Raw genomic sequence first — 19,042 nt, 5'->3', positions numbered from 1 at the left:
CCAAAAAAACCGCCATAGGTATGTCGAAATTTTTTTGATTTTTTTCAACATGTCGTAAAAACATGCCATATGATGAAATAATGTAAAGGAGGCTGTGAAAGTTGCCCGTATAGCTCAACAGGTTAAGCAGGCGACCCATGTACAGCAGCTGGTCTCCAACACAGCGACCCGGGTTCGATTCCTGCTCACGGCCTTTTGCTGCATGTCTCACACCCACTCTTCTTCTTCTCCGTTTCTTGTCTACCTTCACTGCCACTATCTAATAAAGAAGATAAAGGATAAAATATATTTTTTAAAAAGGCTGTGAAAAACACTATAGAGCGGTTTTCTTTGAAACAAATAATCATCATGAATTTTGTCCAAAAATAACGTCATAGTATAGCATGTCGAAATTTTTTTCGATTTTTTTCAACATGTGGTAAAAACATGCCATATGATGAAATAAAGTAAAGTAGGCCGTCAAAAACACTATAGAGCAGTTTTCCTTAAAAAACAAAATCATCATGAATTTTGTAAAAAAAAAAAAAAAACGCCATGGTATAGTATGTCGAAAAATTTTTCGATTTTTTTCAACATGTCTTAAAAACATGCCATATGATGAAATAATGCAAAGTAGGCCATGAAAAACACAATAGAGCAGTTTTCTTTGAAAAAAAAATCATCATGAATTTTGTCCAAAAATAACGCCAAAGTATAGTATGTCGAAATTTTTTTTTTGATTTTTTCAACATGTGGTAAAAACATGCCATATGATGAAATAATGTAAAGTAGGCCGTCAAAAACACTATAGAGCAGTTTTCTTTGAAACAAATAATCATCATGAATTTTGTCCAAAAATAACGCCATAGTATAGTATGTCGAAATTTTTTTTCCATTTTTTCAACATGTGGTAAAAACATGCCATATGATGAAATAATGTAAAGTAGGCCATCAAAAACACTATAGAGCAGTTTTCCTTAAAAAACAAAATCATCATGAATTTTGTAAAAAAAAAAAAAAAAAAACGCCATAGTATAGTATGTCAAAAAATTTTTCGATTTTTTTCAACATGTCTTAAAAACATGCCATATGATGAAATAATGTAAAGGAGGCTGTGAAAGTTGCCCGTATAGCTCAACAGGTTAAGCAGGCGACCCATGTACAGCAGCTGGTCTCCAACACAGCGTCCCGGGTTCGATTCCTGCTCACGGCCTTTTGCTGCATGTCTCACACCCACTCTTCTTCTCCTCCGTTTCTTGTCTACCTTCACTGCCACTATCTAATAAAGAAGAAAAAGGATAAAATATATTTTTTAAAAAGGCTGTGAAAAACACTCTAGAGCGGTTTTCTTTGAAACAAATAATCATCATGAATTTTGTCCAAATTTTGTCGAAATTTTTTTCCATTTTTTCAACATGTGGTAAAAACATGCCATATGATGAAATAATGTAAAGTAGGCCGTCAAAAACACTATAGAGCAGGTTTCCTTAAAAAACAAAATCATCATGAATTTTGTGGAAAAAAAAAAAACGCCATGGTATAGTATGTCAAAAAAATTTTCGATTTTTTTCAGCATGTCTTAAAAACATGCCATATGATGAAATAATGCAAAGTAGGCCATGAAAAACACTATAGAGCAGTTTTCTTTGAAAAAAAATCATCATGAATTTTGTCCAAAAAAAAACCCCGCCATAGTATAGCATGTCGAAATTTTTTTTGATTTTTTGAACATGTGGTAAAAACATGCCATATGATGAAATAACGCAACATAGGTCGTCAAAAACACTATAGAGCAGTTTTCTTTGAAAAAAAAATCATCATGAATTTTGTCCAAAAAAAACGCCATAGTATAGTACACACGTGGACAAAATTGTTGGTACCCCTCAGTTAAAGAAGGAAAAACCCACAATTCTCACTGAAATCACTTGAAACTCACAAAAGTAACAATAAATAAAAATTTATTGAAAATTAAATAATCAAAATCAGCCATCACTTTTGAATTGTTGATTAACATAATTATTTAAAAAAACAAACTAATGAAACAGGCCTGGACAAAAATGATGGTACCTCTATAAAAGATTGAAAACTATTTGACCAGAGTGACATGATTAACTCAGGTGTGTCATTTAATTGACATCACTGGTGTTTCCAAACTCATAATCAGTCAGTCTGCCTATTTAAAGGGAGACAAGTAGTCACCCTGCTGTTTGGTGAAAAGGTGTGTACCACACTGAACATGGACAACAGAAAGCGAAGGAGAGAATTGTCCCAGGACATCCGAAAAAAAATTATAGACAAACATCTTAAAGGTAAAGGCTATAAGACCATCTCTAAACAGCTTGAAGTTCCTGTGACAACAGTGGCTCATATTATTCAGAAGTTCAAGACCCACGGGACAGTAGCCAACCTCCCTGGACGTGGCCGCAAGAGGAAAATTGATGACAAATTGAAGAGACGGATCGTTGGAATTGTATCCAAAGAGCCCAGAGCAACCTCCAAAGAAATTAAAGGTGAACTCCAAGGCCAAGGTACATCAGTGTCAGATCGCACCATTCGTCGTTGTTTGAGCCAAAGTGGACTTCATGGGAGACGACCAAGGAGGACACCACTGCTGAAAAAAACTCATAAAAAAGCCAGACTGGAATTTGCAAAAATGCATGTTGACAAGCCACAAAGCTTCTGGGAGAATGTCCTTTGGACAGATGAGACCAAACTGGAGCTTTTAGGTAAGGCACATCAACTCTATGTTCATAGACTCAAAAACCAAGCATACGAAGAAAAGAACACTGTCCCTACGGTGAAACATGGAGGAGGCTCAGTAATGTTTTGGGGCTGCTTTGCTGCATCTGGCACAGGGTGTCTTGAAAGTGTGCAAGGTACGATGAAATCTGAAGACTATCAAGGCATTCTGGAGAGAAATGTGCTGTCTAGTGTCAGAAAGCTTGGTCTCACTCGCAGGTCATGGGTCTTCCAACAGGACAACCATCCAAAACACACAGCCAAAAACACCCAAGAATGGCTGAGAGAAAAGCGTTGGACTATTCTAAAGTGGCCTTCTATGAGCCCAGATCTGAATCCCATTGAACATATGTGGAAGGAGCTGAAACATGCCATTTGGAGAAGACACCCATCAAACCTGAGACAACTGGAGCTGTTTGCTCATGAGGAGTGGGCCAAAATACCTGTTGACAGCTGCAGAACGCTCATTGACAAATACAGAAATCGTTTAATTGCAGTGATTGCCTCAAAAGGTTGTGCAACAAAATATTAAGTTATGGGTACCATCATTTTTGTCCAGCCCTATTTCATTAGTTTGTTTTTTTAAATAATTATGTTAATCAACAATTCAAAAGTGATGGCTGATTTTGATTATTTAATTTTCAATAAATTTTTATTTATTGTTACTTTTGTGAGTTTCAAGTGATTTCAGTGAGAATTGTGGGTTTTTCCTTCTTTAACTGAGGGGTACCAACAATTTTGTCCACGTGTGTATGTCGAACTTTTTTTTTTGATTTTTTGAACATGTGGTAAAAACATGCCATATGATGAAATAATGCAACATAGGCCGTCAAAAACACTATAGAGCAGTTTTCTTTGAAACAAATAATCATCATGAATTTTGTCCAAAAATAACGTCATAGTATAGCATGTCGAAATTTTTTTCGATTTTTTTCAACATGTGGTAAAAACATGCCATATGATGAAATAATGTAAAGTAGGCCGTCAAAAACACTATAGAGCAGGTTTCCTTAAAAAACAAAATCATCATGAATTTTGTAAAAAAAAAAAAAACAAACGCCATAGTATAGTATGTCAAAAATTTTTTCGATTTTTTTCAACATGTCTTAAAAACATGCCATATGATGAAATAATGTAAAGTAGGCCATGAAAAACACTATAGAGCAGTTTTCTTTGAAAAAAAATCATCATGAATTTTGTCCAAAAAAAAAACGCCATGTATGTCGAAATTTTTTTTCCATTTTTTCAACATGTCTTAAAAACATGCCATATGATGAAATAATGCAACATAGGCCGTCAAAAACACTATAGAGCAGTTTTCTTTGAAACAAATAATCATCATGAATTTTGTCCAAAATACCCGCACAAGTATAGTTTGTCAAAAAAATTTTAGATTTTTTTCAACATGTGCTAAAAACATGTCATATGATGAAATAATGCAAAGTCGGCCATGAAAAACACTATAGAGCAGTTTTCTTTCACAAAAAAAAATCATCATGAATTTTGTTCATAAAAAACGCCATAGTATATAGTATGTCGAAATTTTTTTAGATTTGTTCAACATGTGGTAAAAACATGCCATGTGATTAAATTATGTAAAGTAGGCTGTTAAAAAGACTATAGAACGGTTTTCTTTAAAAAAGAAATTATCATGAATTTTGTCCAAAAAAACGCCACAGTATAGTATGTCGAAAAAAATAATGACATTTTTAAAAATAAATTTAAGAAGGGTCTGGTCTTGAACCAGCGACCTGCAGCTCCATAGGCTTTTTATTTACGTCTAATTTATTTGGTCTTTTTCAATCTTTTTTTGTTGTTTTCTCTTTTTGAGTTTGCTGTGTAACTTTACCATCAATGTAATGCTTGTGCAGGTGCGAAACAAGAGTCTTGTGTTAACTTTATTTCTCATTTTAAACAGACTAACGAATATCAGGAAACTCGGCAGCTAGCTCGCTAGCTTGGAACGCTTTTGTGATGTCAGTGGGGTCATATTGACCGGGGTGGACTGTAAAATCCTTTCTGCAATGGAAAAAATTAACTTCCACACAAGTTCAAGGAAATCCACACAAATGATAAATTCTTTTAAATCTTGACATTAACGACATTTCCTACCTAAATTTTGAAAATGCGAATGCCAATTGAAGGCCGCTGATTTTGAGTTTGCTGTGTAGCTTTACCACCAAGGTAATGTTTGTTGAGGGACGAAACAAGATTTTCGTGTTAACTTTTTATCCCATTTTAAACAAGCTAACAAATAGCAGCAAACTAGCCAGCTAGCTAGCTCGGAATGCTATTGTGAGTCTTGGTGTTTTCAAATGAGGTCATTTTCAATGTGGTGGGCAGTAAAATCTAATCTCCACAGAATAGTTTGAGTAAATCTGCACAAATGTTGATAAATTCTGTTAAATTTTGCCAAACATGAACTTGTCCCACCTCAATTTTTAAAATGCTAATGCTAACTCAAGGCTGCCAATTTTGAGTTTGTCGTGTTGCTTCACCATCAAGGTAATGTTTATATAGGCACAAAACAATTGTCACGAATAGCAGCAAACTTGCTAGCTTTTGACTAACATCTCATTTTTAAAAAGCTAACAAATAGCAACAATACCATTTTTTGGCTCAAAACTACATTTCTGACCTGTAAATTGCACTAAAATGTTCCAGAAGAGAGGAAAAAAAGACAAAAATGTGGACGGCGTTTGATTCACACACCTTTCCTTAATATAATCTTTATTGCTTTTTCTTATTGGGTTGAATACAGAACAGGTTTACATCTCTTGACTTGGTGAGACACTGTCACGTGTTGCTAACAGCAGGGGGCAGGAGAGGGCCAACGCCTGACACAACCTCAGGACGTCCTGCTGATTGTGGCTTTAATGCTTTCTGATTGAGGTTCAGCATGAATGTTTGCGTTTCCGCAGAAAAAAAAAGGCCTCAAACCGAACGTGACCGACGGGAACCAAAACACGCCGACCGTGCTCCGGCTTTAAAACACCAAAATCCAACCTGTTAGGTGACGACGAGTTCACAGTCAAGTGTTAAATGTAGTGATTGACAGTTCTGAATCATTTTTTTAAGAGACAAAGTAATCAGGACAAGTTGCAACTCAGGAAATAAGAACATGAAATATTTCGAATAATGGATTTGTGAAAGACCCTGAGAGCGAGATTATATATATTTTTATATTTATATATATATATATATATATATATGTAGCACGAGAAGTGATGGAGAAAAGGAGAAATCATCCTTAATTGAACAAATTAGATTAACATGCAAAAAAAACCTAACCTAAAACTCACCCTTTAACTGAACACAATGGATTTTCACAGTTTTATACGCATTTATATGTCATTGAGAAAAAAAATAAACACGACAAAAAAACAAACAAAAAAACATTTCTCAGCCAAACTAAAAATAAACAACAACAGAACCAATAGACCCAGACAGTCTGTTCAACTCATATACAGGAGATCTAAATAAAGCTTTTTGGATTCAGAGGGATTCTTATTGCCAAGTCCGAGTCGCCGCGCGTACGGCAAGCCGGTTAGTCCACAACACAAACCATCAGTTCCTCAAAACAGTTCTGCAGCATAAATGTGATATTCTTAATACATGGCTTCTTCTCAAGTCATTGTAGAAACTAAACAAACGCACAAACACACACACAGCTGGGCTCCAAATAAATACATTTAAAAACAGTCCACGTGCATTCGAATGGAAGTCCAGTATTCATATGGCCGCGCACACAACAAACACACAGTCATTCCCAGGGAGAGGGTTAACAGAGCTGACAAAACCGGAAACAGTTCAGAGAGAGAGGCGGCGGCTTCTTTACAGACATGCAGCAACAGCTACAGTTAAAAAAAATCACAAACTTTAACTCCATTCTAGTTCATCTGAGTGAAACGCCACTGATGCTGTGGTTCTGTAGCGCTACCACCAACTTTACTGAATATCTGCCTAATTAAGTGTTACCAGTTTTCCTGCTTCCCATAAATGGGCTGACAGAAGCGTAAAGGCGCAAAATCTCTGCATGAATCCACACGAATCTTGTCAAACATGAGCGTGTCCCACCTAAATTAACGGAAATGCTAATGCTAACTCAAGGCCACCGCTGCTGTGTTGGCTGTGTAGCTTCACCATGTTTATATAGGTACAAAACAAGTGTAATGAATAGCGGCAAACTAGCTGGCCAGCTAGGTCATAATGATTTCGCGACTCTCGCCATCTTCAAATGGGGTTGTGTTCACCGTGGTGGAACGTAAACTCGAATTTTCACAGACTAGTTCAAGTAAAGTCTGCATACATTTTCATAAATTTAGTTAAATCTTGACAAACATGAGTGTTTCCACCTAAATTAATAAAAATGCTAATGCTAACTCAATGCCACTGGTGTGTAGCTTCACCATGTTTGTACAGGTATGAATCACATGTAACAAATAGCAAACTAGCTAGCTAGAAACTCAGAATGATTTCGCGACTCTCACTGCCTTCAAATGGGGTTGTGTTCACCATGGTGTGGTATAAAATCTACTTTCCACAGAATAGTTTGCATAAACCAGCACAAATTTTTATTAATTCTGTTATATCTTAACAAACATGAGCATATTCCACCTAAATTAATGAAAATGCTAATGCTAATTCAAGGCTGCAGATTTTGACTTTGCTATGTAGCTTCACCACCAAACTAATGTTTGTTCAGGTTTGAACCAAGATCTTGTGTTAACTCATTTACCCCATTTTAGACAAGCCAACAAATAGCAGAAAGCTAGCTAGCTAGCAAGCTCAGAATGCTTTTGTGACTTTAATGGGGTCGTGTTTACTGTGGTAGAGTGTAATATCTAATTTCTGCACAATACCTTGAGTAAATCTGTAGAAATTTTGATAAATTCTGTTAAATCTTGACAAACATGGGCGTTTCCCGTCTAAATTTTGAAAAATTAAATGCTTATTCATGCTTATGAGAAGCGGCAAACTGTCTAGACAAAGTCAATTTTGCATCTGCATTCAGTGTACAGCTTCACCACCAATGTAATATTTATAAAAATATGAAACAAGGGTTGATTTTTTTCACATTTTTTATCCCAAGCTAACAAATACGAGCTAACTAGCTAGCTAGCTCGGAAAGCTTTTGTGACTTTTGCTGCCTTCAAATGGCGTCGTGTTCAAACAAATAACCCATACAAGCGCTTTATTTTTGGTGGCTTTTAAATTAACATTTTGTAGTTAGTCGTATAGAGCGAGGAAGTTTTGATATTCCAAACAGCTTTATTTTTTTATTTAGCCTGTGCATTTCTATTTACATCATCTGCTCGTTAGCGTGCTAAATGGTTAGCCTCGGTCTGATTCTACCACCAGAACACAAAGCATTTGGTTTAAAAAAAAGAAAAAACTTCCCATGTCACAAGATCATGGGTTCCATTCGAAGGCACCAAATGCTCCTGGCTGGCTAGTATGTTAGTTGTTAGCTTGCAAGCCACGCATTCAAATAGTCACGACTGACATTCTACCACTGAGCACTTTGCAAGGTACTACAACTGCAAAAGTATAGAAATATTCAGTAACAAAAATAAGTTTGATTTTCAGTTTGTCTGTAACTTTTCCAGTTCCCAGTTTAGCACAAGGTATTAGCCGCTAAAACAGAAAGAAAGAAATCTTAAAGCCATGAAGAAATTTGGACACCCTTGGCTTTTATTTTGAAAAGTTTAAGGGTCAATTTGGACAACATGATATTAGAGAAGCTGATAAATTTACTGCGACAAGGAGACTTAAGAAGTAAAACACAATCCTCTCATGTGCTGGATGCCTCTAGACTTTTAAACATCCATTAAGTTCGTATCGTAGCTTTGGATATCATTTTACAAGCGATGACTTGAAGGCAAGCTGAAAGAAACCGACTCTCTCTCTTTGATTGTGTCGCGATGGTAGTAGTACTAATAGTGGAAGTAGTAGTAGTAGTTTTGGAAGTTGTTAGTGCCAGTTGATGGCAGCAGCCAGCAGGTCGGAGCAGTTGTGGTTGTTCAATATTTCCGTCTTTTTGACCGACTAAATGACCGACGGCCGCTGCCTTACAGTTCCGTTATGAGCCGCTGAGGTTCGATTTGCTTATGAGGTTGCTTGATCAAAAAAATGTACAAGAAGAAAAATTAGCTATATTCAAAAAAGAAAATGCACACACACTACCCGTCCCTCTGGTCATGATATCAGGATCAATAAGCCCTCATCACCCTCGCTGGTGTGGATGTGTCCGGTTCGGTTGGTGCCGGGAGTGAATTAGCCCTTTAACTTGTGTTTGTTTGTGTGTGCAGCAGGGAAATACAGTTCAGGAACACTACATAGTGTTGAGCTCACACCCGTTCCAGCCAACCAACCAAACCATCCATCCATTCATCCGTCCATCCGTCCGTCCCCTCACCCCGTCATCTAGCTCTTCATGGAAACTATTACAGCTGAGACTGGATTCACTAACTTCTTTCTGTTTTCCATTTGATTGTCTAATGCCGAATTCATATCCAATGACCTTGATGAGGATAAATCAACACCTCGTTTACCAAAAAAAATCAATTGAGGACCTTGTCAAACAGAAATCAATAGCTCTGTTTGCATCTGGACAGACTGAACAGAAAAGAGGATCGAGTCCTCAAAGACTTTCACAAAGGAGAAGACGGGACAAATGGTACTAAAGTGGTCCAGGCCAACTCTAGATACTCTGATAATACTGTAAGGAGACTATCTTAGCCTACTTCAACTAGATATGTGGTTAACTAAGATGGCTACGTGTTACGTGCAGTCTGACCACTTAACCCCAGCTAACATGTGGTTTTACCCTCTGGGGGACATGTTTAGGAACCACTGAGCACAATTCAGGCTAATGATTCAAGCTAGCTAGTGCTAACTAACCATACCAGATAAATTAACCAAGCTAACACAACTGTAGCTGAGTGAGCTTGTCAGAGTTGGTCAGTTATCTCTAGCTAATGTTTTTTTTATCTGTTTGTTGGATTTTCTTAAGACCCACTAACCATACCAGAGAAATTAACCAAGTTAACACAACTCCAGCCGGGCTAGCATATCTGATCTGGTCAGTTATACCTAGATAAGGTTGGTTTTTACCCTTTTGTTGATATCTTACAGTCCGCTAAGCAAAGCTCGGGCTAACGGTTAAAGATAGCTAGAGCTACCTGGCCATACAAAACTATCCTCTGCTAAGTTTCTACCTTTTTGCTATCTTAGAACCCAATAAAAAAGCAGCTATCTAGAGCTAACTGACCATAACAGAGAAATTAACACAAGTTAACACATCTGTAGCTTGATTAACTTGTCTGGTTAGTTGTTAACGTTTAAAATATTGGAGATGATATTTTATAAGTCAACACAGGCTAATAGTTACAGCTAATTAGTGTAACCTGTGGTCAAGACTAAGCCTAAGAGCTTTTCTTGTGTGGGTTGAGGCTAGTAATGACTTAGCCGTGGCTACGTAGTTTGCTGCTACCAAGTTAGCCTCCTTTAGCTCTGTCTTGGCTTTTTTTGCAAGCCCAGTTGACTTGATAGCCCTGGATAACTGTGTTTGAAGCTACATTTATGAGTTAGCCCTGGCTAGCTCTGATTTGGCCCACAGTGGAAACCAGGCTAGCAAAGCGTTGGCCCTGCTAGCGCTGTTCAGGAAGACATAGGATTTAAAGGGTTGTCTACAGAGCTGCTCGTCTGTTGCTTTACTGGTTGCAGTTAAAAGCAGAGGTTGAGGTAAACTGAACCTGGGTCAGATATTAGCGGTGACATACGTTAGCACGCTAGAGGCCCTGTGATGAACCCTAAAAGAACACTAGGGGGCGATGATGAGAGACAGGTGGCAGCCACACACATACACAATGAAAAACTTTTGATTTGTTCAGTTATCAAAAGAAAATCCACAAAAGATAATTCCCGTCCCTACACCTAAATGTCACATGATCGCACACATGCAGAAAAACAAAATACTAGCATATCACGTGCCACATGTTCAACTCTCTGTACACACACATGGAATCAGTTGAGAATGATTATGAATGACAAATTATTAACACAAAACAATTCATAGGGTGGCTTCTGGGGGATGAAGAGATCAATAGTGTGATGGGTTTAAAAAACAAACAGAAAAAACAGAACATGGAGAACACAAACACTATTTTCTGCCCTTACAAGAGTTCTTCACACAGACATCAGACTTAGACAAGTTCATCAATGTTTTTTGTGTTTGCCGAAACGGCCGAGAGACGTGGATCGCTGCGAGCTGAAAGGACGACGAGGCGGCGGCGGCCTCTCTGCGTTTTCCAGTTACAAAAAGTTTCCTTGGTCAAACTGGCAGCCGCGACCCGCTGGTGAAACTGGGCCGTCGCCTCAAAAATATCAAAAACGGCTGGTGATTTTAACACGGCTGGCAGACCGAAAAAACAAACAAACAAAAAATCTAGTTCCCGACCTCGACTAGTTTGCTTTTAAATCCACAGCTGGTTCAAATGTTACAGTTCTGAGTTGTTTTGTGTGCCCAGCGGTGATTTAAATACAGAAGAACAAACGCAGACGGTCCTCTGTAGTCTTTGTCTCTCTGCATCTCCTAAGTTGATCATCAATTCTCAAACAAAACCTAGAACAATAATTAATCGTAACTTTATTCTTTTTATTGCTGAAATATAGATTCCCCGCACGAAAAATAGTAATGTAAATCATTGTCATCATAAAAAGCTATAAAAATTAGATCCATCCTCCGTAATAATGCAGATAAAGATATAGCAAAAAACATCTTTAGAAGAAGGACTAGTAGTAAGGCACTTCAAGAAAACAAGGTCTTTCTATCAAAATTTTCCGGGCTGGTTTTTGCATCATCATCAATGGTGTAGCGTCTGTCCGTCGTATGGCACTGCGGTGATGTTGTAGGGGGTCGCCCTCAGTCCACCCCCACCAGAGGAGGCTCTCCGTTGGGCAGGATGTGCTCCAGAGGGGGCTTGGCGTGGATCTCCAGCAGCCCCTGGATGAAGCCCTCTGCGGAGGCGGCTTCCCCCGGCGGAGAGCTGGAGGAAGAGGGATCTTTGGAGGCGTTTGAGTCGGGCGTCGATTTCAGGTCGCTGGCTGAGGAGTCGGCGCTAGTAGTTGTCTTTGTGTCAGTAGCTTGGTGGCCGGGAGTCGAGTCGACCAACAGTTGTGGCGTCGAGTCGAGTCCGGATTTGTCCTCTACGTCTTCAGGAGCGACAGCGGTTGGAGGATCTGAATCTGCTCCGGACTCTGCTCGGTTCACGGCGCGCTCTTCCTCCTCATCCTCCTTCACGTCCTCCTCCTCCAGCTCCTTCGCCCCAGCTGCGGCGCTCCCAGACTCACTCTCGTTCTCCGAGGGCGGGCAGGTTGAGGTCGGGGTCGGGGTGCAGGAATCTCCATCCTCGCTGGCGTCGTCGTTGGTGGCCGAGGATCCGTCGGCTCCGCGGGGCTTCAGATGGATCCTTTGGTGGCGGACCAGGCTGTGCTTCAGGGTGAAGGTCCTCTCACAGGTTTGACACCGGTAAGGCCGCTCACCTGGACAGGTGTAGAAATCAGACCAACGGCATTAAGAGCAAGGAATTAAAGGTGGCATCGTACCCGTCTGTGACCTCGTGTTTCGTACCTGTGTGTGACCTCGTGAGTCGTACCCGTGTGTGACCTCGTGTTTCGTACCTGTGTGTGACCTCGTGTTTCGTACCCGTGTGTGACCTCGTGAGTCGTACCCGTGTGTGACCTCGTGTTTCGTACCTGTGTGTGACCTCGTGTTTCGTACCCGTGTGTGACCTCGTGTTTCGTACCCGTGTGTGACCTCGTGTTTCGTACCCGTGTGTGACCTCGTGTTTCGTACCCGTGTGTGACCTCGTGTTTCGTACCCGTGTGTGACCTCGTGTTTCGTACCCGTGTGTGACCTCGTGTTTCGTACCCGTGTGTGACCTCGTGTTTCGTACCCGTGTGTGACCTCGTGTTTCGTACCCGTGTGTGACCTCATGTTTCGTACCCGTGTGTGACCTCATGTTTCATACCCGTGTGTGACCTCGTGTTTCGTACCCGTGTGTGACCTCATGTTTCGTACCCGTGTGTGACCTCATGTTTCGTACTCGTGTGTGACCTCGTGTTTCGTACCCGTGTGTGACCTCGTGTTTCGTACCCGTGTGTGACCTCATGTTTCGTACCCGTGTGTGACCTCATGTTTCGTACTCGTGTGTGACCTCGTGTTTCGTACCCGTGTGTGACCTCGTGTTTCGTACCTGTGTGTGACCTCATATGCCTGGTCAGGTCCTGCAGTGACCAGAATCTTTTCCCGCAGACTTTGCAGATCTTCTTCCTCTTGTCCACTCGTCCTCCTGACACCTCTCCTCCCTCCAGACTCTTTGGTTCTGACGCCTCCTCGTTGCTCCTCTCCTCCTTCTCCTCTTCCTCCGAGTCGCCACTCTCTCCTCCATCGCTCTCGCCTCCCTTCACTCCTCCGTCCTCCGCCTCCGTCTCCGTCTCCTTCTCGTCTTTGTCCTCCTCAGCAAGTTTGCTCTCCGCCGCCTCCTCCTTCACCGGCGATGCCTCCTCCGCTGGCGGTGGACTCGGCGTCTCCTCGGTGAGGTGCGCCCTCTCGTGGCGAGCGAGCGTGGTGGCGTATCGGAAGCTCTTCTTACAAACCCGACAGACGTGTTTGTAGTCCGGCTGCTGCTTGGTGGCGGGGCTGCCTGAGGAGGAGGAAGAGGAGGAGGAGGCGGCCGGCTTCTCCTTGTCCTCTGGGCTCTCGGTGGCGGATTGAGGAGCCGAGGTAGAGGCTGCAGACGAGGGGGAGGAGGTGGGTTCGGGCTGGGAGGGCGGTTCTTCCTGAGCGGAGCCTGAGGAGGACGTGGAGAGCTTAAAGTCGATGAGCTTCTTGCCGAAGTTTAGGTCCAGACTCTTGTTGCTGTTGCAGTCGTCGTCGTCTGCGCTCTCCACCTGACGGGTCGTCAAACAGAACGGAAAAGTTTCAGGATAAAATCACGGCACAAGAAGAAAACTCAGCACTGAAACACTTCAAGACGCATCTTGAGTGTTTGCGGCTACCTTGCAGCTCTGTGGAGGCTGTTTTCCCGGCGCTGTGCAGCTCTCTGGCGCCTCCTGCTGGTCTGGATGTTTGGTGATTTCTGCCTCCTGCTGCTCTCCAGCCGGACTGCAACCTGCAGCACAAAAAACCTCATCAGCATCCACAAAACGGCTTTTAACCCTCCTGTTGCCCTCATTTACAGGCACCCAAATATTTAGTTTTTTGTCTGAAAAAAATCCAAAAATTCTGCAAAAAAATTGCACAAATTTCTGGAAAATTTGCAAAACCTTCAGAAAGAAAATTCCAATAATTCCTTAAAAGTTTCTCTTGAAAGTTTTATTGTAAAAAAATTCCCCCAAATTTGGCAAGAAAATTCTGGTATTTTCAAAAAATGAGTGAAAATCTTTGAAAAACTTTACAAATATCTAAAGTGATTCCATATATATGTCAGTAAAATTTCTAAGATTTTCTTAAAGAACGTTCACAAAAAATGTGAATGTTCTGAAAGAATTTTTTTTAAACTTTTTTCCACCAAAAAATGTTCAAAAATTTCCCAAAAAATGTTGAAAATGTGGAAGTTTTCACTGTGAAAATATATTTTTTTCTCACATTTTCAACCTTTAAAACAGGTCAAAGAGGGTGAAAGAGCTCAAGTTCGGCTCAGGGCTCCTTCATTCCTTCACTTTGTTATCCAGCTGATTTTTTGTGTCAAATTTTGTGATTTTAGGGTTGGTTTTTTTTAGTAATTTTGAACACTTATCAAGCAGAATTCGACAGGTTTTGAGTCATTTACGACAAATTTCTTATTTTGAACAGATGTGGAGAAGTTTGAAGTCATTTTGGACTCATTTTGAAACAACTTCAACAGATTGAGTCATTTCTGTCAAATCTTCCTTTTGGACATTTGTTACATCATTCTGGACAATTTGTAAATCAAGATTTGAGTCATTTCGGAAAATTTGAGGCGAAAAAAAATCACATTTCAGATTTTTGATTTCAAAATAAGCTTTATTACTTTTAAATGCTGTTTTTCCGTGTTATTTCTGGTTGGCTAACCTTGGCTTGGTTTGTGGGCGGGGCTTGGCTGTGTGCTTTCACTGGGGGCGGGGCTATCTGCGTCGGGGGCGGGGCCTGAGTCTGCTGTCGTGGCGACGCTGCTGAGGTCTTGTGCTTCTGGTGCGACCTGCTCCGTCTCCGACTGGCTTCCTGTGAGACACGATGAACACCAGAGCAAACTAAACAAAACTGCAGCCGGTTCATTTAGCCACGTCTGCGTAACGCTCCGACATGTTGGTAAATAAATAAGAGACACGTGGAGCTTTCTGACCGGCGCTCTCCTGGGAGCCTTCGTCTCCGTCCTTCTTCATGATGGCTCCGTTGCGTCGCAGCGTCCTGTGGGTGACGCCGTGTTTCCTCAGCAGGTGGCGCTCACAGTTAGATTTGGTGGAGAAGAAAGCGTCGCAGCGCGGACACGGAAACGGCTTCTGACCTGCAGGACAAACACAGACTCAGACCTCTGGGTGTGTTACCGGTACAGGTGTGTGTTACCTGTCCAGGTGTGTGTGTTACCTGTCCAGGTGTGTGTGTTACCTGTCCAGGTGTGTGTTACCTGTCCAGGTGTGTGTGTTACCTGTCCAGGTGTGTGTTACCTGTCCAGGTGTGTGTTACCTGTCCAGGTGTGTGTGTTACCTGTCCAGGTGTGTGTGTTACCTGTCCAGGTGTGTGTGTTACCTGTCCAGGTGTGTGTTACCTGTCCAGGTGTGTGTGTTACCTGTCCAGGTGTGTGTGTTACCTGTCCAGGTGTGTGTGTTACCTGTCCAGGTGTGTGTGTTACCTGTCCAGGTGTGTGTGTTACCTGTCCAGGTGTGTGTGTTACCTGTCCAGGTGTGTGTTACCTGTCCAGGTGTGTGTGTTACCTGTCCAGGTGTGTGTGTTACCTGTCCAGGTGCGTGTGTTACCTGTCCAGGTGTGTGTGTTACCTGTCCAGGTGTGTGTTACCTGTCCAGGTGTGTGTTACCTGTCCAGGTGTGTGTGTTACCTGTCCAGGTGCGTGTGTTACCTGTCCAGGTGTGTGTGTTACCTGTCCAGGTGTGTGTGTTACCTGTCCAGGTGTGTGTGTTACCTGTGTGAGTCAGCATGTGTCTCTGCAGTGAACTGGCCCAGGGGAAAACTCGTGGACAGAAGGGACAGGTCATCTTCTGGACAGAGTTGGAGTAGGCGTTCTTCTTGCCTTTGGTCTGAGGAACCGTCATCGCCGCCGCCGTCGGCTTCACCTCCTCCCTGACTCCTCCCTCTTTCTCCTCCCCTCCTCCTCCGTCTCCTTCTGTTCACAGGTTAATAGCGTCTTCATCACTCATTATCACTTCATCTTCACATTGTGTATTTCTGTTAATGGTTTCTATGTTTTTCAGTGTGAGCATCTACAGAACACCTTTCTAGATATTGTAATAACAGATATATTTTTTTCAAATTTAGACTTCCAATAGTTATTTATTGAAACAAATGTGTAAATTCTATATTTGTATATTTAAATGTTCTACTGACCATCTGCCCTGTGTCTTCATTAAAAATGCAATATTCTTTTAAAATTATTTTTTTTATTAGTTTATTGAGATGATAAGATTTTGGATGCATCCTAGTAATTTAATCTTTCTTTTCAAATATTTTATTTTACCTATTAAATGTAGTTTTATTGTTTTTGTTGCTGTAGTTCAGTTTTTATTCGTACAGATTTGTTTTAACATTTTATATTATTTATTTAGATTTTACTGGTGATATTCTGTCCACATAATTTCATTTATTAAATTAGTTTTTATTATAATTTACTTCTTCATGTTGTTTGTGAATGTAAGTGTTTTAGGTTTTATTTATTTTTCTTTACAATATGTACTTTATTTTTACATAAACACTTGAACTTGTATTTTGTACTTTAATAAATTATTTTTTCGTCATATTTACTGATTTTTACACTTATATCTCTCTACGTTCATCATGTCTGTGTCCCGGTGTTTCTGATCATTCAGTCGACATGTGGAATCGCTGTTTTTAGCTCTCAGTACCAAACTACAGAAAGCTGCATCTTAACGCTCTGTCTTTGGTTAAACGGATCACGTGGATGAGTCGTCTGTTCATCACGCCTCTGGATCCTCCTACCTCTCTTTGTTCCGAGCTCAGCGGCTCCGGTCTGCAGGTAGGTGCTGAACTTGTTGGCGTCGGTCGTCGCCAACATCTTCTCCACGCTGGCGAACTCCCCGCTGGACTCCAAGTCGATGCCGCCGCTCACAACCTTCTCCTTCAGAGCGAGAGCGGCCGGCTTCTTCCTGGACCTCCTTCTGTTGGACAGAACACCAGGGTTGATCCAGAACGTTTCATAAACGCAGCAGCAGAGACATGAAAAGTTGTGATTTACTCACCTGGAGGATCCTTCAGACACGTCGTCGCTCTGCGGTTCCAGACCGGCCGACGGTCCGGGGGCGTCTGCAGCCGGATCGGCCTGAGACGAAGCCCCCGTCTGGGGTTTGGCCTCCAGCGAGGCGGCCTCTCGCTTCAGCAGGTCTGGAGCTGCAGAGACAGAGTGGATGATCTGAGCGATGGAGGCCAGAGGAGGCAGCTCTTTGAGGGCAGCAGAGGGTGATGAGGAGGAGGGTTTGGGCAGCAGCGGTTTGAGGCGCTGAGCTCGAGCAGCGGCAGGGAGGGAGGTGGGGGGAGGCGTGGATCCAGGAGGCAGCTGGTAGCAGCCCAGCTGGGGGTGAGGATGGAGGGGAGGCAGGGCACCGGCCGTCTTCTCGTCCTTGGACAGAACATTCTGCTGCTCGATGATGCTGCCGCCGCCGTGCTCCGTCTTGATCTCCTTAATGTCGCCTGCCTCCCTGCGCTGCCTCTTGCTGGGAATGGACAGATCGATGGGCTGATCGGAGCACTCGAAGCTTGGAGACACGCTCTCCAGTTTGACCCCAGGAGACCCTGTGAGGCCGCCGGCTCCGCGGCCTTTAGCCGAGAAGTCCAGCGGCTGGTCCAGTTCTGCAGGAAACACCACGTTGGCCTCCACCTTCACGGCCTGGAGCGCCGGGGCGGGCGGCTGGTCGATGCCGTTCAGCGCCACCGGAGCTCCAGGAGTGGCGCGAGCGGCGGCGACGGTGGCGGTGGGCTGGAGTGTGGCGATGTGCTCCTCGATCTCCCTCTCCTGCACCTCGGGGTGCTGCTTCAGCAGGTGGTGGATGCAGTTCCGTTTGGCCAGGAAGGCGGCGCCGCAGCGACGGCACTCGAACGGCTTCCTCTGGCAGCCGTTGTGCGTCCGCAGGTGGATCTGCAGCGCCCGGTAGCTCTTCAGGTCCTCGCCACAGAACCGGCAGGTGGTCTCGGCTCCGGTGTAGCCCGTCTCCGTGTCCTGGGTGGTGGTGGGGGTCGACGCGGTGATGGCGGCCGCGATGTTGGCGGTGGTGGTGGAGGTGACGTACTTGATGTTCTTTTCGATGTCCTTCCTGGAGGTCTTGGCGTGCTTCTTCCTGAGGTGGCGCTCGCAGTTGGCCTTGACGGTGAACGGGTAGTGGCAGACGCGGCAGACGTACGGCCGCTCGCCGCTGTGCGTCCGCAGGTGTCGGATCAGCGTGGCTTTGTCTGGAGCCACGTAGTCGCAGATGTTGCACTGGTGGGGCAGAATGCCGAGGTGGAAGCGCATGTGAGCCTGCAGGACGCCGGAGAAAGTGAACACCTGGTCGCAGAAGCGACACGGGAACGAGCCTTTAGCCGAGCCGGCGTTGTTCCCCGCTTTGGTTCCTGGTTTTCTGCCGCTAAGCCCCGCCTCCTCGTGAACGGCGGTGCTGGCGGCAGGCGGCGAATCGGACAGCGGCGTGTGGGCGTCGCCCATGCACTCTGCGTCCATCTGCCCTCCGTTGCCGGCGGATGAAGAGGACGAGGAGGGCGTCTTGAAGAGCGTGGGGGTGGGGGGCGGCAGGCTGGGGCTGATGCAGCCCAGAGAGGCCTGCTGGGAGCTCTGCAGGGGCGGGGGGGTCGTTGCCGTGAGGCTGGAGCGAGGGCTGATGGGAGGTTTGGGCTTCAGAGGAGGCATGGCCTTCTGACCCTGGACCTGACCTGCAGCACAACAAACACACAACCCTTCAGAAAACAACAAAATGATCACAAAATGATGTGAGACGAGAAAAGGTGTAAAATATGTAAGACAAAGCCAAACTGATGTCTAATGATGTTGAAATGATACATAACTGAACACAAAATGACAAAAATGACCACAGAGATTCAAAATAAACCTAAAAATGAGGA

General features: G+C 43.2%; 1 protein-coding gene across 2 annotated transcripts in view; it reads right to left on the bottom strand.

The window, feature by feature from the left end:
* Positions 1-5,416: 5,416 nt before the first annotated feature.
* rreb1a (ras responsive element binding protein 1a) overlaps positions 5,417-19,042 on the bottom strand; it is a 72,934-nt gene continuing 59,308 nt past the window's right edge. For both annotated transcript variants that reach the window (XM_051940381.1, XM_051940380.1), the window contains 8 exons: positions 17,176-18,853; positions 16,916-17,094; positions 15,885-16,085; positions 15,090-15,251; positions 14,819-14,968; positions 13,783-13,895; positions 12,978-13,674; positions 5,417-12,264 (listed from right to left, as the gene is read on the bottom strand). In XM_051940381.1, coding sequence (XP_051796341.1) covers positions 11,645-12,264; positions 12,978-13,674; positions 13,783-13,895; positions 14,819-14,968; positions 15,090-15,251; positions 15,885-16,085; positions 16,916-17,094; positions 17,176-18,853 — 3,800 coding nt within the window. In that variant the 3' untranslated portion in view covers positions 5,417-11,644. The remainder of the gene's footprint in view (positions 12,265-12,977; positions 13,675-13,782; positions 13,896-14,818; positions 14,969-15,089; positions 15,252-15,884; positions 16,086-16,915; positions 17,095-17,175; positions 18,854-19,042) is intronic.

The sequence above is a fragment of the Acanthochromis polyacanthus genome, chromosome 20, assembly GCF_021347895.1.
Source record: "Acanthochromis polyacanthus isolate Apoly-LR-REF ecotype Palm Island chromosome 20, KAUST_Apoly_ChrSc, whole genome shotgun sequence".
Classification (NCBI taxonomy): domain Eukaryota; kingdom Metazoa; phylum Chordata; class Actinopteri; family Pomacentridae; genus Acanthochromis; species Acanthochromis polyacanthus.
Note: the sequence above shows the minus strand (reverse complement) of the source record. Positions and strands in the feature narration are given on the sequence as shown.